The sequence below is a fragment of the Agelaius phoeniceus genome, chromosome 2 (genome assembly GCF_051311805.1).
Source record: "Agelaius phoeniceus isolate bAgePho1 chromosome 2, bAgePho1.hap1, whole genome shotgun sequence".
NCBI classification, from domain to species: domain Eukaryota; kingdom Metazoa; phylum Chordata; class Aves; order Passeriformes; family Icteridae; genus Agelaius; species Agelaius phoeniceus.
Genome location: NC_135266.1, coordinates 10,496,317 through 10,524,020, shown reverse-complemented (window position 1 = coordinate 10,524,020; position 27,704 = coordinate 10,496,317). Strand labels below are relative to the sequence as shown.

The 27,704-nt window shown below is 38.1% G+C and overlaps 1 protein-coding gene across 2 annotated transcripts in view; it reads right to left on the bottom strand.

Moving 5' to 3' along the window:
- Window positions 1–27,704, bottom strand: part of DMD (dystrophin) — a 1,046,004-nt gene that overhangs the window by 905,918 nt on the left and 112,382 nt on the right. Inside the window, exon 1 of one of the 2 annotated variants that reach the window (XM_077171927.1) lies at window positions 18,730–18,750. The exons of the other annotated variant lie outside the window; for it this stretch is intronic. Coding sequence (XP_077028042.1) covers window positions 18,730–18,748 — 19 coding nt within the window. The 5' untranslated portion in view covers window positions 18,749–18,750. Of the gene's footprint in view, window positions 1–18,729; window positions 18,751–27,704 lie in introns of those variants that run through there. 2 annotated transcript variants of the gene reach the window in all.

Genomic DNA, 27,704 nt, shown 5'->3' with positions numbered 1-27,704 from the left:
TTAAAGGGAAAAATCCGGTTATTGTTCAGAATCTCTCTCTGTGTTGTATGAACTATCTAAAGCCTCTGAAATGAAAGTAACCAGGGGCCTCATCTGAAGTTTCCTCAGTTTGTTATTTTGCGTCTTGCCTCCTCTAACATCCCTTGGAATCCTGGCAGGCAGCGTGTGCTCCGTGCCAGCCCCACCAGGACCAGGACGAGCTGTACTGGCAGAGCAGATGATGGGTGATTTCCCTCATCCCTGGTACTCACAGCAGCAGCAGCCATCTCCCAGCCTCTTCTGACAATTTCCCTGTCTGCACAAACAGGGATTATGCTTTCAACCTACAGGACTGCACTGACAGCTTGTGTTTAATTGCTGATTCACTGTGATCCCTGTCTGGAGCCAATTAGAAACCTAAGCCCACAGTTTTGATGTTTGCATGTCAGAACACAACCATTTACTCACTTACGGAAATGCTCTAGGGCTAGATGGCTTTGACAGCGTTTCTCTTACAAGAAGGTAATTCTGTGCTTTAGGACAGGGCCATCAAGACTGTCCTCTGAATTCTTCTGGGCAGGCACCTGAACCTCAGCCAGCCTTGTCTCTCAGGAGATTCTTCAGCTTTGGGCAGGAGAGCCTGTCTGTCTCACTCTGACTGAGAAAATATTTGGTTTTTTCCTAGGAGATAACACTCCCAATTGGCCAGACAAGGCTGAGGCATGAGACCATGGTTCAGAAGAGGCAGAGCTGGGAAGTGAAGCTGGGGGAGCTACCAGGAAGTCTGCAGAACATAGAGCTGCCTCTCAGTTATCAAATAAAGTTCCAGAAATCCTTAGCCTTGTCCTCATGAGAAATGAACAAAACACAAATTGTAATAACTTTTTGTGAGATAAAGGAATTGCATTCTGACCATTGTTATATCCAAATTCTTTTGTGTTCTCTTTTAGGGGATTTCCTCATCTGAATTTCCTAATTCATGCCATTTCATACAATATGTATCCAGAGTCTTTACTATAAAGAAAAGAATTCCTATTCATTCTAATTAATTCATCCTAATGTAATTCAAATGCCTTAAAAAAATACATGTACTCAGAAGCATTACTGCTTAAATAAGAAAAATACCAACATTCCATATGGAATGTTTTTAAAACAGTGAATCATTATAAATTATACATAGTTAACTATTTCTGCTTTTAGAAAACAGAGTAATTTCTACTTTGACTCTACTGTGAACAGCAGTAACAGATGTTGTAATATCAGTTCATGCTACATTATTTTAGTAATGCAATTCCATCTCAAACTAGAGGCACAATAGTGTATTAGTAATGCTAAATTTATTAAATCATTATTGAAATTTCTTCTAGATGCATGCTCTGAATCACCCAGTGTTTAGGGGCAGAGTGAGAAGACAAAAGCAGTTGGCATCCAAATAAAGCAATCTGCCTATTCTATCTGACCATTTAAGGTCACCTTTAAATCTAACCACCTTCTGTGACATCTTATTACATATCTGTGTTCTACATTCATGACTGTTTTTTAATTAGTAGCTCTGGTATAAGCTGATCTGTCTTTACTTCCAAGTGAAATAGCAACCACAAGTTACAAACAGAAATATCTTCATGCCTCACCACATGGTTTTCTTAATTTATTTGGTGAAAACTGAGCATTAAACTAAATTTTCTAACTTTTATATTAATTTATCCAAAAGGAAAAGAAGAAAGATTAGCTCTACTTCTTTTTAATATCATAGTATTACAGAAATTATAGAAATACATAAGAATAATTACCCAGAAGAGACCCATGGTAAATCATTATACTTATAATGTGTCATTAGAATAAAAAAATATTATTGACCAGAGAAAGACTATTGGAAATTGTACACATGTCAGTAAAAAAGCACAGGACCCTTCCAAAATCAAACTGGTTAGAAACTCGAGTTTGTAGGAGGCACGGAAACAGGAAGAGATGATTTGGGTAATGATTTCTGGGAAATTTATTTTGACACCAAGGAAGTCATTTGACTTTTGTGCACTGAGTAATAAAACAATAAATCTTTAGCTGTATTAACGTGTTGGAATAGACTAGATGATGAAAGTGTTTTGGCACTGGGTTATGAGATAGGTTAATAGGACATTTTTGAAGCTGTTCTGCTCTAGTACTGAACTGACAACTATAATAACCCTGAGTCATCACATCTCAGCAAGAAACGAAGTTGCAATGATGAAAGTGATAGCAGACTACTAACAAGACTTTACTTTCACAGTTTAGGAGAAATGTCACCTCTTGACTCCTGCTAAGGTAACTTCTGACTTTGCATTTCTTTTATATCAATCCAAAGCTCACAGAAGCAGCAAATGTTAAAAGAGCCACGATAATTTCAGCCTAATCATATGATTGATACACAAATTTGAACATATTGAAGGTATTAAGGGGATTCAAAGAATCCTTGAAAAACTAAGGGCAATTTTTAGATGGCATTGTAAAACTTATCTCTCACAATTTAACTATATGCTTACTACCATATTAAAAAGTATGCCCCATCAGGTATCACTGCCTTTCAATTACAATTAATATAAAGTGAAGAGGTATCTCTAATACAAGGTGAAGAAGTATCTCTGATGTTGTACATTCCAAATGTACCACACATTGTTACAATATGTATCACTACACAGCCAACAACAAGACCTCTTAAAAACCTGTACCCTAAAGAAAAGGTTTAGATTAAACAGTCATGGCCTATCCAACTCACTGATGGAAATTTTGAAGTGCAGCTGGTTTTACTAATTTTCAGCTCATGAACAATGCAATGGAAATAAATGGTCTCTGATTTGTAATCAGTAATTTTGTAATTAATAAATTTTGTAATTAATAAATATAAAAAAAACTTTGCCAGTATAAAAAAAAGCCAAAATAAACCTAAAAAACAGAAAAAAATAAAAAACAAGACAAATCCCTCCATCCGACACAATAAGATTATATCTACAAACCAGAATATCTGAATTCTCAGTACATTAACCCAACAGTAATTTCTTTTTTCCCTAAATAAGGAGGGAAAGTTCAGCAGTTTTCAGACAACTCTGTGAGGGATGCTGGGGCTATTTTGTTCTATTTGTATTCATTATATTCTGGCACTAGAAATGGACAAAAAGACACTGATTTTGGAAAAACTCAGGATAGACAGAAATTCTCAGGGTGGTGCAGATCAGGCCTATTTTCAAAGGCTGAAGTGTTTCCAGGTAAGCCAGATACTGTGATGCCCTTGATATCCTATTTCCATAACAGTCACATATTTTCAATTACTGATGATCCAAAACACTGTAACCAGCTGACAATACATATGCTGTAGAGCTGGCAGTGTGATATTTCTACATACACAGGGCAATCTTCCACTGGAATTACAACCATAATCTCCCTAGGCTGATATATGACTTCACAGGGCATGATCACTAACATAACATAACAGGTGAGCTTTGACAAACAAATGTACACAGTCCTGCAACAAAAAATAAAAATACTCTAACCATAAGAAACTAACATTTTTATATAGCTCCAGGCTTGTAAGTATTGTTCAGCCCTCCAACCTTTCTGTATTTTGCCCCTAGTAAATTCATAATGCCATGCCTTAAACCAACCTCCCCCCTCCATTGCCCTCTCCAGTCATTTTCCTCACACAGATCTCCAGACTGGCTGCATTATTGTGCAGATGCAGTCACAGATGTGTCAGAAGGGGCAGCCATGAACCCAAACCTTTCCAAATGTCCTTCCAACACTGGTGGACAGGTAGCCCCTTAATAATTGGGCTACTGCTCCCAGCAATCTGAGCACGGTAACATTTGGAGAGTAAATGAGTAAAGTAATGAGTAAAGTAATGCTTCTGTGAAGAAGCATTACTTCCTGCTCCTATTCATCTTTACCAGCATCTCTTACTCTAAGTTTATTTTTCAAACAATCCTTCATTCTGGATGATTTTAACTGTTCTTATTTGAGAATACAGTAGAATTTTTGCACAACTACAAAATGTAAAGTGCTGTAACAACAAAATATCAGCAAAAGAGGCAGCCCCAGCCACCAGCATGGTTATCTGTACCTTACAAAAAGTTGCTGTGTAGGGGAGGAGAAGGAAATTTTTACTCCCTCTCTCACAGCAGCAATCCCTGAACCCTCCAAAGCATGAGATTCCTACTCCAGTGTCCTCTAGAGAAGCCCATGGTTTACAGCTGGGCAGCTTAGTCCATGCAACACTTGCCAAGCTGGGAGCAATATTGCTTCCATTATCTCTCAGGAGTCCATCTGGTACAAAGCAGCTCATGCCACACTGTGCTGCTGCAATTTCTACAGGCTAACCCTGACAAAAGCAAAAGTGAAATTGTAAGTGAGACTCACTTTTGGCATCAGCCAAGATGCCAAATCTTAGACAATAAAATTAACTGATAAGTCTCATTTTCGGTGTAAGCCGCTTCCAGTTCAATTTATTTTACAGCTCTCATGAAAAATTAAGGTTTTAATTTTAATTAACATTTAAAAATCAAGCCATTTTTGTTCCTAACGGAACAGAGAATGACCACCTTTTCCAGTTAAGAATCTATCCTTTGAATATAAATGACTGAAAGCCTCATTTAGAAGCATTTCTTATAGAAAGCATCAATCATACCTTACCAGACCTGCTATATGATTTGTTTCCTTGAATTTTTAGCATTATTGAGCTGAGCCAAAATTTTGGAAAGCACTTAAATAAACCAAGCTCTTAAGTCTCTTTCAAAAGCAAATACAACCTTAAATCAAATTCGTTTTAGTAAGCACCTCCAAGTTACTCTTCTAGCTGAAACTCAAATGTTTCTACCTTTTCTCTTTTTTTTTTGTGGTTTTATGTTAGATTATGTCATTCATAGTCTTTAGAGTCATCTCTAGTACTTATTTAAAGCAATAAATCTAACTGTCTGAAAGTAAAAAAAATGGCCTTTAGAAATGTATAAATTAATATAGTTCACTTGTTGTAAGAATATTCCAAACAAAGCGAATTATACAACATCATAAAAAAAGTATATTAAGTGTAAAGACAAACATATTCAAATCAAACCTGACATATCTGGGGAAAAAAATTAATAAAATTTGACCAGATAATTTCACCATGTATAAACTTCCAATGTTTCAGTCTCAATGATTTCTGCAACACTTATAATTATTTCAGGTAAAAGTTCCTAAAATCATCTCTTTTGTGCCTGCTCTCTGTTGTAAATGAACCTGCAAACTGATTCCTCAAAACAGGTTATTCACATGTTCTACTGTAACCATCAGCTGTTCCCTCACCCAGATGGTTTATCACAAGCAGGGAAATTCACTGTAAAAAGAGCAAGTCTGTGGCTGAGATGCTTGCACATACCTGTGTATCAGTAACCCACCTTTCTCTGGACAACTGCCAACACAAGCAGCAGATCATAATTCTTAGCTGTCAAGCATTGTGCACCAGAGTCTTTCTTCTCAATTAACAAAGACAATTAAGAATCATGAATATTAAAGGCGGCATTAAAACCTATATTTGCTAATTGATACTACATCAACTAGTGAAGACAGGAGAATTAGCAACAGCCAATTTGCAATCTGCACAGAAGTGCTTCACATGCTAAACTCCTTATGGTCAAGCTCAGAAGCTCTACTGCTCATGCATCAACTTCTGCATATTAACCAGACCCCACTTGAGAAATTCAAAAACACCAACTACAACTTCTTACAAGGCCTTCATATCATATCTTTCAATATGATATCACAACATCTTTGAGGAATCAAACTATTAGAGTAGGGGCATTTCTAAACAAACAAAAGTAATAAGGGTAACTGCTGGCAGAAAAGTAAGATGAAGGAAACTTGTGTGCACAACTGGAAAAAGACAAAAGAACGCACACTAATTGCTATCAGTTTGGTAGGAAAGAAAACCTAGTATCCCATATTATGGAATTTGTAAGTGCTCTTTTTTCTTCCCAAATTAGGGCAAAATGTGGGCTGCACTTTTTTTTGTTTTTGTTTTTGTTTTTTTTTTAATTTATTTTTTTAATTTGTGAATTTAACACACTATTTATTAAGATAATTCCAAAATCCAAAGTGAGAAAAGCCCAGACAATATTGCTATTTTGAAAGTAACAAAAATGAGAGACCTTAACAGTTTTTCCTAATGAAATAACAATTTGAGAAAAAGATTCAATGAGTTAACACTTCCTGAAAGTGTCAGTGAAAAGTTGCTAATCCATTTTAATAGTAATTTCTTCAAACACTAAAAGGGTTCCTTGACAGAATGAAGCTTCTTAATGCAGATGAATACAGCTGTAGAATGGAAATGCATTTGAATGTAAATTGATCCAATTCAATAGATAAGTCATGATAATTTGATATGTTAAAATCAAATGGCTGGTTATTAATGGAATTATAAATTTTTTAGCATTGTAAGAGTTCGGTTAAAGAAATAACCAGTCCAGCAAAAGACCAACTCTTCATAGCTCTTCTTTACAGTGTCAACATAAGCAAAAACAAACAAACAAACAGCAAAAAAGAGCCTAACAACAAGATAAAATTAAAGTATGTGTAATTACTTGTTCCCAGTTAGGAACTGATGCTCAAACCATGATGAGAGCATGATGGGAAAACTCCACTGTGAAGAGCAGGATGCTTTTACTGAGCTTCCCATGACAGTTTTGAACAAGTCTACATATTCTGAAACAAAATTCTTACAAGGAAATTTGACTGAGGACCAATCATACCAGCTTGTCTAATATTAGAATGAAGGGAAACCCTTGAAGAGAATAACAAAAGGATTTATGTACAGCTATTCAGTTTAACAGAGGAGTTTCCCACTAAATATTGTCCATTAGCTTTTTCTAGGAACAATCAGTATATTACAAACTCTTGCTCTAAAATGAAATAAAAAGAGTGCTTGTGATCCCAGATCCCTGGGCTCTTCCTGACCACAAGCACAAATATCCTGCCAAGAACCTGTGGGGTTCTAATCCTCTTTGCATGCCCTGACACTTGCACTGCCAAGTTCAGCAGAGAGCAGTGTGGCATCCCTGCAGCTGTGGGTCACTGCACTGCTGGATCTCATCATGCACAGCACTGCTGCAATCCTAGCAGAGGACAAGATGACCCATCCTGAGACCACTGTTCTGCAGTTCCTTCTCCAGAACTATCAGGAGCCTCCTTACTCCCACATTTGGGTTGCTTCCCTCAGGAGAAGTTAACCAGTCCAGGGGTGTCTGAATCTGAGCCTCAAGGAACCAGGAATGTCAGCTCAGCACTGCCCAGAATTTCACTGTCACTCAGAAGCAGCAACCTGCCAACCCTCCCACAAAGGAAAGAAGCAGAGTCCTCCTGCAACAGAACTGACACATTCTAGCATTCCTCTTTCCCTTCCAGTTGCATACACAAAAAACCCACCACACAAAAGAAAACAATCCCCACCATTAAAAAAATAAAAAAAAGAAAAGAACTCCACGCACACAAAACAAAACAAGAACCTCTTTCCCTCCCCAGTATGATCTGTTCTTTTCAACAGATCCTTTGCTTTGGTGTGAATTGCCACCCTCACTCCCTAACTGAGCAGGATCTAAGGACACCTGACTTTAGGAATTTGAACCAACCTGGAAATTCCCATACATAGTTCCTCTGCCTCAATCTGTCTGGGATTTATTCTGAGCCACTTCCTTGTTCCAACACTGCAGTTAATTAGGACAAGCACTTATGTGAACCCCAGAGTAATACAAGCATTATTGCAATAGAGATAAACAAAAGAATTAGCTCAGAATATGCGTGGGCAGGTCACTGGAAGCTGCAGGCATCAGGCTGCAAACAACTACCACACAGGTAGGACAGAGAAGGGGGAGGTAACTGTGGTCTACAAAAGTGGATCTCAAAGGACCAGGAACCATAGAAAGTTCAGTCCAGTCACAGGTCCAGTTCAAAGATCAAATGAGCTGACACTCAGGTCTTCAACTCAGATACAGGAAAAACTCAGTTAAAATAATTACTTGAGGTCTGTCAGTGAAACAACACGGGCTATGCTGCTAAGTTGAAAACATCCAGAAGCCAAGACTTTTCAGGTGACATGGTACAGAAATCACCCTTCTTGCAATCTGGGTAGAAACTGACTTTTGCAAAAATCACATAGGAAAAGGCGCTCTCAGGTCTGAGCGGAATCCAATTACTTGGTGACCCTTACAGCTTAATACAGGTCAGCCAAAACCTACCAGACAACTTCTCCTTGGGGTTATCAAGGTAACCTTTTAAACAGCAATGATGGACACCCATTACTTGAAGGAAATACCAACATAACAACCATGACATTGCATTGACACTTGCCTCTGTCACACTGTTTACACTTCCTGAAGGAAATAGTTTTCTTTCTCATTTATATTGCACCAAGGAAAATGTCTCTTAGAGTCCACATAATAAAAAAGGCATGGTAGGTGTAAATTTTAAAAACTGATTATAAAAAAAATCCACTGCTTACTACATTATTTGTAATAAAAAATCCCTTGGTTATTACATCATTTGTCCACTTGGAATTTAGAAAGATTTTGTGTACATTATCACTGACATTTATGTATAAGTGTTACTTCTTACTCCTTGTTTATGCAAAGAACTTTTAAAACAAATAAAATAAATTCTGGTGAAAAGCAAAACCAAGAGGAACAAAATGATCTGCATATCCATATAACTAAAAAATGAGCATTTGGAACTATCACCACCAATCTGATGCAACAACCTTGTGTGTGTAATGAAGCTTGAGATGTTGATAGAGGTCATATAGTGAGACTGTAATGAAGATTCATCTACTTTAGTCAGAATTTTCTCTGGCTTTACCTATAATGGCATCTCATTATTCCCACTGGCAGAGGTAGTCATGTTTGTACACAAGCTAATTAATGAGGAACTCTACCAAGACTTTCAGAGCAGAAACAATCATGCATGCTGACAGTTACTAATAGCAGGTGGGAATTCTTACTCATGAAGGATGAGGACTATTCATAGCATTTAACTGTAGGCTAGTCACTTCATGGGGAGAAATGATTAAACCATTTTACTGATCTCAAGAAAGGTGGGCCATGAGGCATATTGAAATTTTTGTTTTACAGGTTATGAAAAGTTTCTACCTTTCCAGGGAGATATTTTTCCCAAAAAAATTGCATTACCAGATTGATCTATCTGTTCACTTGTTCATTCCTTGCCTTTTCTACCCTCTTCTTCTCCACTGCCAGAAAGTACATTTTGTAAAGGTTCAAGATGCTTTTAGGACCCACTAGCCTCAAAAATACCCCCCAAAAACCCACATTCACTTTAGTAAGCAACTATTTTAAAAGAAAAAATTTAAAAGACCCACAACATTTTACAGAAATACATGGAGCCCCTCGAAACTTTAAGAGTACAGGAATGAGTTAAAATTCTATGTAATATTGAGGTTGATAGTGCAAAATTAGCCTACCAGGGAACAGACAAAAATACTTCAGTAGTAATGTGTTTTTTTTTCCTTGTAACACAATCATATTCTAATTACAAATTATTCTAATGCACTCTTTAGACACCAAAGAAAGCAATACAACTAATAATAAATTGCACTTTCTATGATCGATGTAATAAGCTATAAAATAATTAGATGGCCGAGATGCTATCTACTGAAACTATTTTAATAGCAGGTAGTTATTAATTTAAGAATTCCATTCAGTAAAAATTAGCTTTTCATTTTCAAATTTAAGGATTGCATTCAATCTTTTCAAGTGACCTGCTTTGATGTTACTTTGTTCCCAAACAGGGCATTTAGAACAATCACATAGGAAAGGAAGAAACCTTCTTAAACAACAGTAAATCTGCATTTCCTGAAACTGCAATAGCTCTCTAAACTCTTTTTCTTTTATTATCTCTTTTAAATATGATCTTGGCAGAAATTACTGAAGAAACTCACAATTTGATTGTAGCCTCCATAAGTGATGACTGCCCCTGCAATTAGGCATAAAGACAAATTGCTTCCTTCTCATAAAGTCCTTGTTCCACACAACATAACAAATTAGACCACTACACAGGTCTAGCCAAGCACATAGAAAGAGCAGTGTAATAAAGGCTAATAAACAGCAAAGGAAACAAGCTTGTTCATTTTAGCAAAAACTGGTAAGAATGGAACATAAATCATTATTCCTGCTCTTAGAACAAAGACCAAAATACTTGTAAATTAAGTGGCTTGCTAAATTCAGTCAATTGGAGACATCTTTTATTTTTTTATTTCTTGAGGAAGTTCAAGTTGATTTGGTTTTATTTAATACCAGAAACCAGTACCTGAGGGTTGCTTGTGCCATAGCCTGACACCAGCATAAGCACAAAACAGAATTTCAAACATAGAGACTGCATTGCTATCCAAGAAAGAAAAATGTTATCCCTTTAGCATCTGGTGCAGCATAAAGCCATTATACTGCAATTAGGCAGACTAAGGAGCAGCTGCTAAGAAGCTAAAAGCAAAAGATGAAGACTAGTAACAGATTTTTTTCAATGCATGTTTCTTACAAAAACGTTTGCATTTTGCTCTGCTCAGGATACTGATCTGGATTAAGCACCCAAGGTTCAACATAAAACAGATTAACGATGTCTGACCCTGCACATAAAGATTTACTGCACACCTCCACATGCTCAGTCCTCTGTTATATAAACTCTGATGAAATTTAGATTTGCTACCTGTGCAAAGTGGCCATAGTAGGCAACCATGGAATTTGAAAAATAATTCATAACTATTTCTCCAGTTTTCAACAGCTCTAAAAACTTTGCTTCAAAATTTGTCATGAATGTAAATGTCATTGACTTCTTTAGAAATAAACACACAAACAAACCAATTATCATTACACTATCATAAGAAGATATAGTCAGGAATATTCAAATTTCATTTTCTGTGATTTGTCAATCATAATTTTCTTCATTCACTCCAGGAATAGATCTGATTCCTAAAAAGACAATTCTTTTTCTGAGAGCCTGCATTCATAAAAGAAAAACAGCAAAACCAAAACCAATTGTCATTTAAAGAGTCCTGTGCAATGTTAAAGTCTCAATATAAGCACTGTAGGTAGAATTGCAGAACAGCTGAGTCTGGCAGGGACCTCCCAAAGTCCAAGTTCCACCACCTCCTCCACAGGTGGGTCAGCAAGGGCAGATTTTTCAATGCTGTGTTCAATTGGGTTTTGACCATCTCCAGCTATGGAGATCCCACAGATTGTCTCTGTACAATCCACTCCAGACACTAACAACTGAGGTCAACTTTTCATTATACCAGACCTGAATTTCCCTCTTTCCAAACCACATCCTTGGCCTCTTGTCCTATTGCTGTGCACCTCTGAGAAGCCTCTCTTTTCCCTACAAACCTCTGGCCAGGTAGCTGTAGATGGCAGTTCCTCTCATCCTCGTTCTGAGGGGTGAGCAAACCCAGCTGTCCCATGCCATGTCTCAGGCAGCCCAGCCTCAGGGAGCCCTGCTCTGCACTTACCCCAAAACATCTGGGTCTAAGTGGAAACCCAAAAGTAGAGATCTCCTGCATTCCTGGGGGGTCTCAGCAGAGCTGATTTGAGAGGAGGCATCACTTTCTGATGCTATGCTGTATATCCACATTCATAACACAATTCTGCACATTACTAAAATTAAATTTTATCACTTTTTCTTCCTAAATCTGTCAGGAAATTCTTTTTATTAATTTCCAAATAATGATGAAAAAATATCACTTATAGCCAAAAAAATATTTAACCATTTTTAAAGTACTCCTAACTGCTTCTGTAAATACATCTGATGACTTGACAGCTCTCACTTCAGATCACTAGAATATCTACTGTGTTGTTAAAGGGAGATGAAGCTTTCTACTTATGAAGGATTAGTATTGACAACTGTTTTAATAATTCAAATGATCTCAAGAGGATGTTCATCACAAATGGCATTTTTCTTCCTGTTTCATTTTTCTATGAGGCAAAAAATGAGACTGAATTGTGAAAATCCATTTGAAAGAGAAAACAAGCTGGAAATCTAGACACCTTCAGTTGTTTGACCCTGAAGAGCTTGCTCGGAATTTCCCAGGATTATATTTCAAGTTACATTGCTACAGTACAAAATGCTACAAAATTTGGCCAACTGAACTTCATAAATAGTTAAGAATTAAAATGTAAAAGGACTCTATTGTCACTCTACTGCAAACATACCCCACAGCAATCTCAATGACATTTTTGAGAACGCTGTTCCTTGGATCTCCTTTCATCACAGACCTGTGCTGACACTCATAGATCTAAGTGCAGTGCAGCACACTAACAAGGTTTGAATTAAGTATGCAGCAAAGCTCTCTAAGATTGTGGAAATTTCATCAAGATGATAAAATATGACTTCACTAAGTTAGGGAACTCATTGCTCAGAAAAATCCACCCTGTAGGCAAAGGAAAAGCCACAAGAAATAAAGTAACTAGATACAGCTTCAAAGTCTGCAATGCCCTGAGAGCTGAGCAAGCTGACTCAAAAGATTCTCAAAATTACAACCAAGATTTAGTTTCCCCTCTCAGAAGGTGAAGGATAAAGTAAATTATTTTCTCCCCACACTAATACAAAATTTAATTTTGTTCCTGGAGAATATGAGAGGATCATCAAGCTTTGGGGCCAACAGTGAAAAAGTTGGGAGTACTCAAATGACTCCAAGGAACTTCTGAGAAGTTCTTGGTCTGGCACAGCCACTCTCACCCCTCCAGTTCAATCATGTCAGGCACAAAGGCCTGTCCCAAAGCACAGACTGGAGGGATGCAGGCAGCTCTAACTGGCTAGCTCAGACCTCACTGCCCACTCAGTGCAGACCCTTGCTGAGGAAAGGGACAGGGGGAGGACAGGGAAGAGAGGAAAAAGCTGGATCAGCCACTGATGATGATCCAGTTTGCTGCTGTTCAAAGGAGCTGCAAGAGCCTGCCTGAGTCCTGGGCTGAAGAAAATGTCAGGGGAGATCACAGTCTGATTAGGGGCACCAGACAGACTATTTTAACTAGGAATTAAACAGATTAAGATTTTTGCTTAAAACTTTGAATCTAGAAGAGCCAGTGAATACACAATATGTTGTGTGTGCATAGGCAAATGGTAAAAGTAAAGTATCTGAATTTTCTGAGTAATTCAAAAAGACAGGAATTCTAACCATGGATGCAAGTCATCAGGGATCAGGGCCAAGGGGCTTTATTCTACCTCCACTAATTACTGATACTACTCTCTACAGGCAACACTTCATCAATCAAACACTTCAAGGAAACACAAACCGTCTTCCCGAAATATGTGAGTGCCTTCAGTCTTAGTCAGAACACAGTTCTACCAAGGAGCATTTTACTTCATTTCTGAATATCTTTGGACATGCCCAGATTGGGGAAAAAAAATCTCAACTGGCATGGGCTTTTATTTCTTTACTGATATACAGATCCTTTCCTGCTAATTTGTTTCAGTCCAGAAGCATATATAAAAAAAGATAAACAAAACTAACTGATATGATAAATGTAGAGATTAACCCTGAAACCTGCCTCTAAACATAGTGTCCTGTGACCTAGTACTACCTTGTCAGAACAAAATGCTGAATGAACAGAAAGGTTTTATGTTTGTGTATTCAAAATCAACAAGTATTGCCAGATCTGGGGAAAAAAAAAAAAAAAAGACTTTTTTTAAATTAAAAGCATACTTCTAGACTGTATCTTGGAATAAAGTCTCTGCTTGAAGTACATGAGATCATCCATCAGCCATGGCTCTTAGCACTGAAAAAAAATAAACATCTCAAACCCATGACATTAATATAGCACAGTTATGTAAAGTCTACAAGCAGAATGTTTTAAAGGAGAAGAAATTCTTTACTTAAGAGCATAAAAGACAAAGGTTAGTAAAAGGTAATGATCAAATTGAAAAAAAAAAAGCTTCATAAAAATTATCTCATAAGGCAAATAAATGAATCTTAATATCAAATAAATACTTGGGCTAGTCAGCAGCAGATTCACAACCAAGTTGTCTTGTTTCCACTCTAGCAAATGACATACTCATTTTACCTATTTATAGTCAAGCTTTCATAGTACACTGTACCCTTATCAGTTTACCTGAAACAGGATTTTGAGATGCTATTCTTTTTCAAACTGTATATTGTATTATTCATAATGTTTTCACTCCCTACTAGCACTTAGAGAGCTTGATGTCTCCTGATCTGCACAGCACGAAACAAGCAGAAAGAATAGCCTCTGCCTGAAGTGTTTATATTTTAAATACTGCACAAAACAGAACTTGTACCTTTATTTGCTACAATGGTAGACAACTGGCATGATGGTAAATTGACTGAATATCATTATCTCTGTCAAAAAAGTTAGAGAAACTATTGATTTAGTTTTGAGGTTTCTTGCCCTTTCTATAACATGGAGAAAGTTGAATAAAATCAAACTGTAGTTATTTATTTCGATAATTTTATTGCACATTTGCCTCGAGAATCTTGCTTATTCACCCAATCCCATAACTTCCTCTGAAAAAGGCAGACAATTCTTCACTGATTTGGTTAAGCTGGTTAAGTTTAATCTGCAAGAAATAAAAGATTGCAGGAAGTGCCTTTTTTCCCTTGACTAAGACTACAGTCATTATCCATTAGCAGCATCACTCTATATTCTCCTAAATATGTCCATGAAAGGACACTTCTTTTTTAAAATGGAAGTGAATTTCTTAAATATGTTTCTGTGTGTATAAAAAATTTCAAGAGGAAGAGAAGAAAACAAGTACCAAAGCATATCCTTGACTTTCTCTTGCTTTTCAATTATAAAATGAGAGTTTGACCTTTCCATCATAATCTTGAAGAATACAGTTCAGCAGTGATACAATAGCCTTTCACCCAAGCTCTGCACTGCCTGTGCTTGTCTTTACAACATGATCATCTGAACTGATGCTTTCTAACATGCCACATAATCTTTTCAAATTTCCTTCTTGGAATGGACATACTACTCTCTACATGAGTTTCAGACTTCAAAACACACAGTATTTACAGTATTTTCTCCTGAAACTCTGCTTGCATCTCTCATCACTATATTTAGCTATTAAACCGGAGTAAAACACATCTTGGAATGCTTACAGCAAATTCCCTTTCATTTGGTAGGAAGAGTTATTCCTGTGATGAGTATTCAAAGGGATACTCTCCATCTGCCACAAAATAAGTGGTTGTTGAACACATCAAGTACCCTAAATTCAGGGCTGAGTTGTGAGCAAAGCTGAACAGGGCATTTGAGAATTATACATTTATGATAATTTAAAGACTAACTGCTTAAGATTGGCTTAATAAAAATAATGTAATGTAGAAATTCCTTTTTTTTTCCCCTTTAAATTACCTCTCAAGGCTATCTAGATTTAAGACTTACTGTGTCCAATGTTCCACATATGATTTATGTTGGTGCTTAACTGTACATTTTTACAGAAGAGTGTTGGATATTTTATTGTGAATCTAATATTGCCCTTAATCCCAATATTTTCCAGTCCAGATCACAAGAAAAATTCAGGTAGGAAAGACTGATCCTACAGTATAGTAAGTCCTAAACTAAGAACCTTGTCTATGTAAGACAACAGTGGCCAATGTTCTGTACAAGAGCCAGCTCAGACAGCACTTAGAGCTTGTGCTTGACTTTCGGCTTGGAGAATTCTTACACGGAAAGGAAAATAGCCCAAAAATGATGCTACTCTAAAAAAAAAATAAAATCCACAAGTCAGGCTGGCAAATAGCATAAGAATAGAGCAGCCTGATAAATAGAAATACCATTATAAAAGATACAATCTTACAACATATATTCAAATACTTTTAGATATTTCATGCAGTTCTGGGTTTTTGTAGATTCCAAAGTGACACTTCCAGGCACACAACACACAATCAACTTTAGAATTTCTGATGATGAATTCTCACTAATTTAAATGAAAAGTATGTTTCATTTTCCACAGAGTTAAGGAGTTGTATGTGACTATAAGGGCTGATTGGTATTTTCTGTAACTACTCACACAACTGTGTTTCAATCAGTTGAAGAAACCTTGAACTTATTCATACAAATATTCTAATAAATTTATGGAGGCCTTTCTCACCTTCCCAATTCAATTATTTAAGTTAGGAAGGTAATCTACTAATGCACCTGCAGTTCAGGAAACAAGATCTCAATGCTGATTTCTTGTTCATGCTTGCTGGCTGAAAGAGCTTATTGCCCTCTATTGCCTAGACATTTGAGCCTAGTAAGTCTACCCAGCTAATATCAGCAGGTTACATAGCACAGCAGTAGTTAAGCAAAGCAAATATTCTCCCAAGCAAATTTCTATATTTCCTTTTTCTACTTACTGAAACCTTAGAATACAATTTGCATTCAAAAAAATCAATAAGCAATTACTTTTTATTTGAAAAACCTAAAGTCTTTATGCATTCATTGTTAAAAAGGAACCAAGATCCCAATCAAAGTCCATCCAACTACATGGAAAAATTTTATTCTTTAATATCCATTTTCCCTTTTGGATGTTTATAACTGGTTGCATACCCAGAGTTCTAAAAGGAGAATGAACAACTATGTCAACCCAGTTAATGGCAGCTATGGAAAAATTCACATGGGAAAAATGCTTCCCATGCAGCCAAAAAAGAAAAGTAAAAACTAATCCATAACCTCTTAAGCCATTAATTTCACTGTTGTGGAATAAATAGTTTTCTGTTCCTTTGCTGAGATGCCAGGCAGCCACATTACCTTTGATCTATTTCTGTTCAAGTTACATAGAGAAGTGTCTGAAACAATGATAATGTGCACTGTTGATCCAGGAACAGTAGTAGATTACATAGCAAGATATATCTTATTGGCTAAAAATAGAGTTGTGCAGACAGGATGTTCTGAAGAGTAGCACAGAGCATGGGATGCACTCACTGTTAAAAGCTGAATGATTTTTATGGTATTTATGAGCCCCTGATTCAATTTGCTGTTTGCTCATTTGATATATCACTCCTCACAAAGTAAGATCTATATGGAAGAACAATAAACATGTTATTTCATGCTGAAAACCAGCCAGATTTTGTTTTGAAATACAAGTACTCTCATAGACAGAAAGTATTTGTTCTTTTATGAGCTATTTTTTAAAGCTTTTAAGAGGCTACAGTCAAATCTCAGTATAAAAGGACACACACTCACCTACCCAGATGAGATTGTTTTCCTACTCAGATTTCTCTAATGTATCATGATCAGTGAACAAGAAGATCAACTTAATTGCCCTAACTGCATATTTTATGAACTGTGACAAGTTTGTTATAACTCATTTGCTCTAAACTTTTCTTCTGAGATTGTGAAAGTACCGAGAGATAAACTCAGCAATGTCAACAAGCTTGGTGGCATAGTTCAAGCTGTGAAGGTTCAATAAATAGGTCTGTAAACATTGCAAATCAACAAAGCTTTTGATGAAATGTCAAGCAAGGCAGAGCTTAGCTATATTCAGCTCAGCTTGAACTCATAAACCATTAACTGGCCTCTGTAGTTTCCACAGAAATATGCGTTATGAATAAAGCACAAATGTTGAAATAGAAATACAAACAAAACCTTTTTTTTCTTTTAGTGACAAGATTAATTAAAGCTATTTAATAACAGAAAATGGTATTTTCATCACCCCAATAAAGACAGATTTATAAAAAAAGACAATATGTAAATGCTACACATTCTTATAATGGAGCAACCATTATTTTGTGCCTTCAAGTTAGGAAAGGAGTCAAAACATAGAAATAGAAGACAAAACTAAGTTTGAAATACCCTGAAGATATTCCAACTTTGAACCATAGCAAAAATCTGTTTTTTCCTGCATGAGACATAGAATATTGTTTGCTTCAGAGAAAATACATATTTTCCCCTTCATTTTTAGGAGGAAGAATAAAACTTTTTACAATGCATCAAGGTATCTATTTATAACAGAAAACATGATTTTTTTTTTTCACTCAAGTGGAGCATTATATTACATATATACAGCCAAATATTCCCTCAAGACCTATTTCCAAAAGTCTTCAAAGTTATGAAGTTACTTTAGCTACTTTTCAGTAGCAATCCTCTGTAGACATGTCCATGCAATTATCCTAGACTGAATGCAAGGTTGTTTTTGCCCGATGGCCCAGTTTCCAAGCTATTTCTATATCATCAGCTGAGTAATTCATTTGACCATGTCCAAATTTGTTTGCAGTAAACTTTGCATCTTTCTACTGCCTTTAAAACGATACGGTCATTTAGAAAAACAAATGCTCTTTGATCAGCTAACATCTATTACCCATAACTGTGCCAACCCTCTTGTATTGCCACCGAACACATTGCACTTTCCCCTCCCATCGGCGGGGCAGAAAAAAACAAACCAATCTGTTTAACCTAATCGGAGACTTACCACACACAAAAGTTTGTTTGTTTCCCTCTCTTTATTAACACCCTGTTGATACTCTCCGCGCGGCTTTGGACCAGATTTAAAAATAAAAGTTACGCAAGGCACGGCTGCCTGGCAGAGGGCGCGGATGCTCCGGCGGGTCGGGGTCGGTCGCCTCCCCTCGCCCCGTGTGCCCTCGGAGCCCTGGCAGAGGAGCTCCCCGAGCCCCCAGCGCAGCAGGCAGCGCCCAGCACCCCAGAATCCCGGCAGGCAGCCGACTGACCTAAATGCCGTCCTTAGGCTCGCGTTCGTGCTGCTCCTCGCTCTTTTGAGCAGTCCTTGTACTCATTTACAGCCGGTACTCACCCGAGGCATCCCCAGGCATTGCCGGCACTGCGGTGTCTCGCTACCTTCGTGGGGAAGCGGTCAGTGGATTTCCCCGTGGGCACTTCTCTCTAACACATTCTCCAAAGTAGGAGAAACCTGGAGGGAGACTCATTGCCAGGTGCAGGTGAGTCACGCCTGCAATCACCCTCCAGTTTCACAGGCACGAAAAGAGCACCCCCCCTTCTCAGAAGCCGACGGGAGAATTACAGCCAATTTTGTTTTCCTAAACAGCAGCGAGGTACTCTCCCAAGGTACACAGCCGGCGTGTGCTGCGCTCCCTCCCTCCTCGCTGGAATGGTTTCTCCCTCCACAGGCTCAATCTACCTGATTATGTTCTCTCCTAATCAGTAATCTTAGTTTCCCCAGCAGTAGCGGCCCTCCGCGCTCAGCCGGGGCTTCTGGAGGGAGCTGCAGAAGCAGGGCAGCAGCACTCCGGGGATACAGGGCAAGGCAGCAACATTTTGGAAGCACTTGTGTTTCTCTCTGCTTTTTGTTTGAACACTGGAGTTCAGCCTTCGCCTGTCTGAGAGAGAGATTATGCTTCCTGCTTTTACAATCCTATTCAAATAAGCTTTAAGTCCCTAAGAAAAAAAAAAAAAGGCTACCTACTTCATCCAGCAGGAACTGCTTTTCAATGCAGTCTTTTTTTCTTCTTTTTTTGTGTATCCTTTCCCTAAAACCAGCTAGTATCTCTTTCAAATGTAACAGTATATATGCATCTGCTGTATATTCTTCCCTAGCTCCAGTCAGCAAATAAAGTAGAAAAGGTACCATTTCCTTCCCCTCCTGTTTCTTCTTTTGTAAACTAAAAGACAGGAAGGAGAACACATATTACCACAACTAACTTCAATATAATCTGTCTTTCAACAAGCATGCTTGCTGTAAATCTTGTAAATCTGAAAGGGTTCTTTGGGTTTTGTCTATTTGTTGATTTTATTTTTTTTCTTATTTTAATAAATAGGGAGGATGGGACAAAGGATGGACAAAGGATGGACAAAGGATGGACAAAGGATGGACAAAGGATGGACAAAGGATGGACAAAGGATGGACAAAGGAATTTTTCTCTTTTTGTCCTGATTATTCCAGTTAACCTGATTATTACTGTTATTAACTCTTATTCTCCTAATCCCAATTTAGAGACTATACCAGAATTAATTAAAAACTTCCTTTAGCAGTTAACAGGATAGTCTAAAAACATTTGTGGAGAGAAAGCAATGGGCAAAACGTGGATCAAGGGACAATTTACACCAGAATTTTAAGCAGGCTGTAGAACACAGGCTGTGGTCTGTCAGACACAGCCACATAAAACCATGACAGCAAAGAGGCAGGAGATGTGAAGATAGGAAATGCATAGGACCACTCCATTCCAGGACAGTTTGGCACATATTTAAACACTGTGAATACCTCCAAAGTCTGGTGATTTAATAGCTAAGCAAAATTGCCTTTTGTAGGCAGTGTAAATAGACACATCTTGGAATCTGTATTAAAAAAAATGATATGAATTAGTATTCCTTTGACATCAGACCCAATTTGAAACAAATTATCACAAACTATACAGCAGTCTCCTAACAAAAGCTAAAGCTTTGTGTTTGTCATCCAAAGAAACAGCATCTCTTCATTCACTGTAACAATCCATTCAACTGAAACTTAAGGTCATTTTGTGTCTTATTCAGGGTTGAACACTGAATCAAGACTTACCATCTTCTACAACAACAGTCTAGAAGGTTACTTGAAAGTAATTTTCAGTTAAACTTGTTAGATTAAACCTCTAGAACTACTGAGTCGGTTATGGGAGGACAACAGCTAAAATATTTTAATTGAATACATAATAGAGCATCTAGATGTGTTCTCCTGGCCATTAACAGGATATGGAATGCCTCAATGCCTACAGCAGAGCTGAGCACCCCTCACACCAGAATATGGAATTGCCACACTTCTGGAAGACTCAGAAATGCTATTTCAAGCCTCCTTTATGATCAAAACTGGCAATTTGTTTTCTTTCTCCTGTTATTCAAACAAAATTCAGCAGAAACTGTGCATGACTGAACATGTATATGACAGAAAGCACTAGCATAACACTGTAAAGTTAATAAGTAATTAGAAATTGGGTTGCTATAAGCATCTCCACAATATAGGTATTTACTCATTGTACCTCTGATAACAGGAAAACCTCTGTTTTGGAGAAACAGGCAGCCTAGAAAGACAGGACCACAATGTCTGTTCCCAAGACCTTAGAAACTTTGAAAAATGTGACATATGCATGAAAAGCAATCAAGAAATAGAAGACAGTAAAACACCAGTTACATTAATTAATAAACAACAACAAAGTAATGGTTAGAGAGCATAGAGGACTTTAGCATGGCCCAGAGAACATTTCTTTATTTCCCAATTGTATTCTATCCTTCTGCTTTAGGGCAGGCGAGCACTGCAAAGGGCAGTTCCCTCCATCTCTCCTCTGTACATCTGTCCCACAGACATGTAAGGACAGGTCTCATGGAGCAAAGACCTTGCCAAAATACTACTGTCAATAGAAACAGTTGTTTTTCATCTATTATGTTTGTTTGGCCTTTATCAAAATAATTTCTGTTCTTTTTTTTCCTAAGCTCCATAGGAGAGGTATTATTAGGTGATATGAGCAAAAGTACCTCTAAATGTTCAAGCACCACTGCTTAGGTACCCTTAATCCCAGACAAAATTATTGCTATTCAAAACTTAAGTGCTTTCTGTGAAAGGAAGTAATTTATTGTTAAAGATTACTTATAGATTGCAACTCTACCTAGACTAATGGCAAGAGAGTCCACAACTTTCTTTTTACATTCAAAAGTATAAAACTACTCTGTCACCCACAACCCCTCATGTCATGCATGAAATGTTCCTCATCTGGTGAGACAAGTCTAAAATCATACCCCACAGTTTAGCTTCAGACTCTTCCCCAATATGGGACTCCTAGGATCACAGAATGTTCTGAGTTGCAAAGGACCCACAAGATTTATTGAGTCCAAATCCAAGCCCCAAGAATCACAGCATGTGTCCAAGAGCATTGTCCAGAGCTCTTTGAGCTCTGCCAGGCTGGTGCTGTGACCACGTCCCTGGGGAGCCTGTTCCAGTGCCCAGCCACCCTCTGGGTGAGGAACCTTTTCCTAACATCCAACCTAAACCTCCCTGACTCAACTTCAGGCCATTCCCTCGGGTCCTGTCACTGTCACACAGAGCAGAGATCAGTGCCTGCCCCTCCTGCTCCCCTCACAAGGAAGCTGTGACTGCAGTGAGGTCTCCCCTCAGTCTCCTCCAGGCTGAACACACCAAGTGCCCTCAGCTGCTCCTCACACAGCTTCCCCTCAAGGCCCTTCTCCATCCTCACTGCCCTCCTTTGGATGCTCTTTAACAGCTTAATGTCTTTTTTATCATATCACCCAAAACTGCACTCGAGGTAAGGCCCCTCCAGAGCAGAGCAGGACAATCCCCTCCCTTGCCCAGCTGGCCACGCTGTCCCTGATGCCCCCAGGACAGGGATGTCCCTCCTGGCTGCCAGGGCCCTGCTGGCTCACATCCAACTTTCCATCAGCCAGGAACTCCAGGTCCCTTTCCCTGGTGCTGCCTTCCAGCCTCTCATTCCCCAGTCTGTCTGTACAGCCAGGGTTGCCCCATCCCAGGTGCAGAATTCAGGATTTTCCCTTGTTGAATTTCACACAGTTGGTGACTGCCCTGGCCTCTCATCTGTCAAGGTCTCTCTGCAGGGCCTCCCTGCCTTTGAGGGAGTCAGCAGCTCCTCCCAGTTCTGTATCACCTGCAAACTTGCTCAGTGTCCCTTCTAGTCCTGCATCCAGGTCATTTATGAAGATGCTGAAGAGCACAGGGCTGAGGATGGAGCCCTGCAGAACCCACTAGTGACAGGCCACTATGGAGAGTCATATCTAAGGGACACCAACTCTAATTCTCCAACATCCATCCACCTCAGGGGCTGGAAGAACTGCCCAGAGCTCTCAAGGACCATCCCTCCTACCCTACCCAAATGCCTTCACCAGCTTCTCACCTTGCCCACCAGAGTCTCTTCCTTCCTCCCATGTTGCTGAAGCTTCTATATCCACCACTACTGAAAGGGGTTGACATGGGGAAGGAGAGTGTTATATGGAGCAGCTGTGCTATATATCCACTGAGGAACCAGCAGCTGGGAACTCAGCCAATGAAAAGTAAATGCCATGTGGGTGGTTTGGTATCAGAGCAGAGACCTTGTTTATCTTTGTCTGCCTAAATAATTTAGAACACAAGAAAGATACTTTCATGTTTTTGAAAGACCAAAAAAACCCCTTAGTTTATACAGAGCATAAGTAGTCCTTACAAACTGCTTGTTGAGAATGAGCCTTCTATGAGGAAACCTGCTATGCTCTTCTGCAGCTGAGAGCTGTTACTACTGAATGAGCTTTATGCAGAGAGATACACGTTTTCCTCACTGGAATGATATTTGATAATCTGGGATTAGAAAAAGAATAGCTAGAGGGAAAAATAACAAAATAAAAAACCATCCAAACAAACAAACAAAATAAAAAAACAAACAAACAAAACCCTCAAACAAAACTGAAAAGGCTTTCAGAAAGAATAATTTCATAAAACAACAGGAAAAATCCTGATTTTGCTGAGGTCAAAGGCAACACTTCACTAGAAATTGATTTTGCTTCATGATCTAAAGTCAACATCTGCTCTATTTAGTGTCACGTTATGGAGGGACATACTTGTTCATTTGTGCTGGGCTCAAGAGGTCTCACTGAACATTCAGAGCATGTCCTTTTATTTTGCTATAAATGTAGACACATAAACCTATTCTGTATGATCCTATATTTTCTCACAGTTTTGTATATTTTAAATATATATATAGATTGTGTGTGGGGCTATACAGAATTTTAATGGATTCTTATATTTCAAGGTTTGGAATGGGTGTGTATATATTTTTGACTCACACATTTTTCATCAAACTGCTCCCCCATTTTTGTACTTCTGTCTCACCCTTTTTCTTGCCTGTGCTATCAAGTCATAACAGCCTGCCAAGCAATCACACAGCTTTTAAAAGTGTTTTCTTAAAAGTTAATAATTATAATGATATTTTGACTTTTTTTCCAAAAAGGAAGGTATGAGAAGAGAAAAATAAGATCATTACAGCTATATCATATTTGCAGGCCTGAAAACATCTCAAATGAGGCAAAAATATATATCTCCTTACATCAAGTGGCAGCATTTTTTCCATTTTCAATTCCTTTATACATTCACGGCTTGGACTACCTGATGATATTCTATGTAAGACTAACCCAAATGTGTCTATTCAGTCTAATGACTTGTTTGAGATAGTAAAGGACTGCCTCATTAGGTAAGGAAATCAAAGGTGTAAGTTTTGCCACACAGTTTTCATAAAGCATAAAAAGACAACCTATCTGTTGGAAAGGTTTTTATCCATCCTGAGTTGGATGATGACAAGTGCTATGTGTCAGTGAGCCATTACTGCACTGCCCACTCTAATCTGTCTGAAAAGGAATGTATAGATACATGAGAAATGAATCTGAATCAGGGATGTTTCCCTGAGTAATATACCTAAAATTTAAGGTGCAATAAAGATGTGTTAGCTGCTAATTCCTTCCAAAATTACTTCACCATTATAATTACATGCATTCTGACTCAGTTTCTCAGAATTATTCAAGGCCTGCTGTGACTGTAGGAGTATGATGGCTACTTGCTTGAATGGAGATAAAAAGCAGTTTTTGCCCTGGAAGACTATACATACAGAATTTAAACTGCACACATAGGCACTGAAGATATTATCAGATATAGCATAATGTACTGAAGCTTGTCCAATTTTCAGCCAGCATTGTGATAAAGTAAAAGAAACATTATTAAATCCTTATCTTCATGCAAACCCTCTCTCAAAGACCAATCAGACTTCCCAGGGTACTGAACTACCAAAGAAGTCAACCTTATCTACAGAAAACTGTCAGAAAATCTTGAGATCCAAATGCTGTTTGCTGGATGTAATGATTTCTGATAATTTTATAAACTGCAGTTTCACTGAGATTTGTAATCACAATTTTCTGGAAAATGATGTTTCTGTGGTGTCTGGATAACGTCATAATTAGGCAAACTATACAGTAAGAATAGCACAAATTATTCCAGCCCCTGCTTTCTCTTGTGAGGTTTTTCTGTTGCCACATCTGCCAGAGATCTCCAGACTTCTGCAGGGCAGTCCCTATTGTCACTCTCTTCTCCTGCACCTCATCTCCTCCCTTAAGTTTGGATTACATTTATTTTTCCCTCTCAGCACTGTAGGGAAGCACCTGGGGCAGCATCCAAGTGAAGTCAACACCTCAGCCTCTGCGCAGTTTGAGGGATCTGCACCACTCCATCCTTCACACACTGCCCTTGCACTGCTTTCCTCTGCCCAGTGTCCCCAGCAGCCATCAGGAACAGGTTTTTGAGCACTCCCAGTCTATGTCAGGGTTGGATTTCAACTGAATGGCTTTGGCAAGGCAAGTGTTAAGCGAGATGAAGATGGGCCTGTGCTGCACACATCCTTGGGAAGCCTTGATGGCTGGGCCTCCTTTCCCAGATCTCCCCACATCTCTCAGGAAAGAGAAGCAAACTGTAAATCCAGTACAACTGAATCATGAAAAGCAATTATTTTCCCCCTAAAATTCAGCATACAACTTTTTTTTTTTCTGTATGTCTTTGGAAATACAGAGACCTTATTTTCCTCCCTGATTTTTGGTCTTTTTTCTTTGCCTAATCTTCTGAGTGTATTCATTTGCTTAAACATCCTGTTTATTTTATACTCCCATTGTATGGTGTGCTTTTACCTTAATAAAATTATCATGTTTACAAGACAATTAGAGCTAACATTTATATTAAGTTTTTAGTAAAGCTTATTTGGTCAAACTTACTTATTAAAGAAGAGAAATGATAGTAAGTACTGTAACAGAAAATAACATTTGCATCCAGGAAATGTGTGTTTGCTTCAGTATATATTCTGGTTTTCTTTGACTAGTGCCGTGATTGGTCCCACAACTGTGCCAAGAGTGTAAAAAAAGAAAAATGAAACTGTAAACAAAACATAAAAACCAAAACAAAAAAATATCCCAAGAACAAAATTACAGACACACAAAAAGTAGTGAGTGACATCTCCAGTAGCACATTCCTGACCTATTCTGGAGCACTCGTTTGGTACTAAATCACAGCTTGTCTTGACCATTTTTTCTGTGTTGTCTCTCTCAGGTATGAGGATTGCTCATCTTGTGAAACCTTATATGGTCACATTTGCAGCAATGGTTCTAGTCTGCAGTAAACCAAAACCTTCTTAACATACATCTCACTGATAAGGCCTAATTCAATTAAACTGACCATTAAGATCAGTGTAAATTTAATTACTCTCTTGGAATTCCTGATAATTGCTTGACAGACCAATAAATATAGGGGTTCCAAACAGAAAGAGTTATGGTGCTCAATAATGTCCCTACTTACTGCTCTCCTTCCTTACTCCCAACCTTCAAAATGTTGCAGGAATTACACAATAATTTGCTCTAGAGTGCTTGTCAGAGATCTGTTGTTTTGATCCCAATTAATTAAACATTCTGGAGTCTGCACGCAGAAAGAAAGTAGCAAATGTTCAGAATGATAACACAAACTGACATAACATCTAAGGCATGGACTGAAAAATACACAAAAAATTCATCACTTCAGTTGCAATTACATAAAAAGTAATGCAGACACTGAATCCATGGTCAGAAGAGCTCATGAAAGAACACAAACAGATCATCTGCATTATGAAACATTTTTATTTCTTCTTGCTTTTGTTTTTCTTTGTGGTTTTGGGTGGTTTTTTGTTTGTTTTTTGGTTGTTTGGGTTTTTTTTTTCTGTCCAAAGGATTGGAGCAGTTATTTTTATACTACAGAAGCTGCAACTTCAATACTGTACTCAGTTTTGCGCCTCTCCTTACAAGAAAGTCATTGAGGCACTGGGGCCTGTCCAGAGAATGACAGTGGAACTGGGCAAGGGTCTGAAGCACACATGTGATGGGGAGCAACTGAGGTTGTTTAGCCTGGAAGAAAGGAGGCTCAGGGGGTTGTAGTGAGGTGGAACTGGTCTTTTCTCTCAGGCAACAAATGACAGGACAAGAAGAAACAGCCTCAACCTGTGCCAGGGAGGATTTAGATTGGATGTCAGGAAAAATTTCTTCACAGAAAGGTTTGTAAAGCATTGGATTTAACTTCCCAAGGGAGTGGTAGAGTCGCCATCCATGGAACCAGTCAAAAATGTATGGATATGGCACTTATGGACATGGTTTAGTGGTAAACATGGTGGTGGTCGTAGTTTGAGAACTGGACTTGGTAACCTTGAAGACCTTTTCCAGCCTTAAACATTCTATGATTCTAGGAATGATTACTTCCAATTTGTTGAATGCTAGTTATCTTTAAAAAGAAATTAAATCTATGGAATTATGCATACAGTGATGAATTCTATCATTTTCACAGTCATTGAGACTTTGATCCTATGCTGTGACTCTTCTAATTTAGCTGGACCTCCTCAATAGCAAAGGACAAAGTTGGAAACATGTCTTATTTTGACCAATTTTGATTGCTTGCTATTTTATCCTGTTAACTAAGAGAGTTAACAGGAAATTACTGTCTGAAAAGATCCACGTGGAAAGAACTCAGTAATAATGGGCAGCCATCAATCCAGCAAAAGTAAGTACATAATGATAGCAAGAGGAAGCTGGACTTGTTCAGAGCAACAGCTATACATTTTTAAGTGTGAATAATTCAAAAGAAATATTTCTGTTTCTGTTGTTCTCTCCAGATCTTTAAGTCATGATCTGACTGACTCCTGAAAGAAAAGTTGTAAGTCGAAACTGTGTGTGCAGTACCAGAGCTACAGGAAATGTTAGAGAAAAGTCAGTCTAATCTTAATGGTCCCTTTG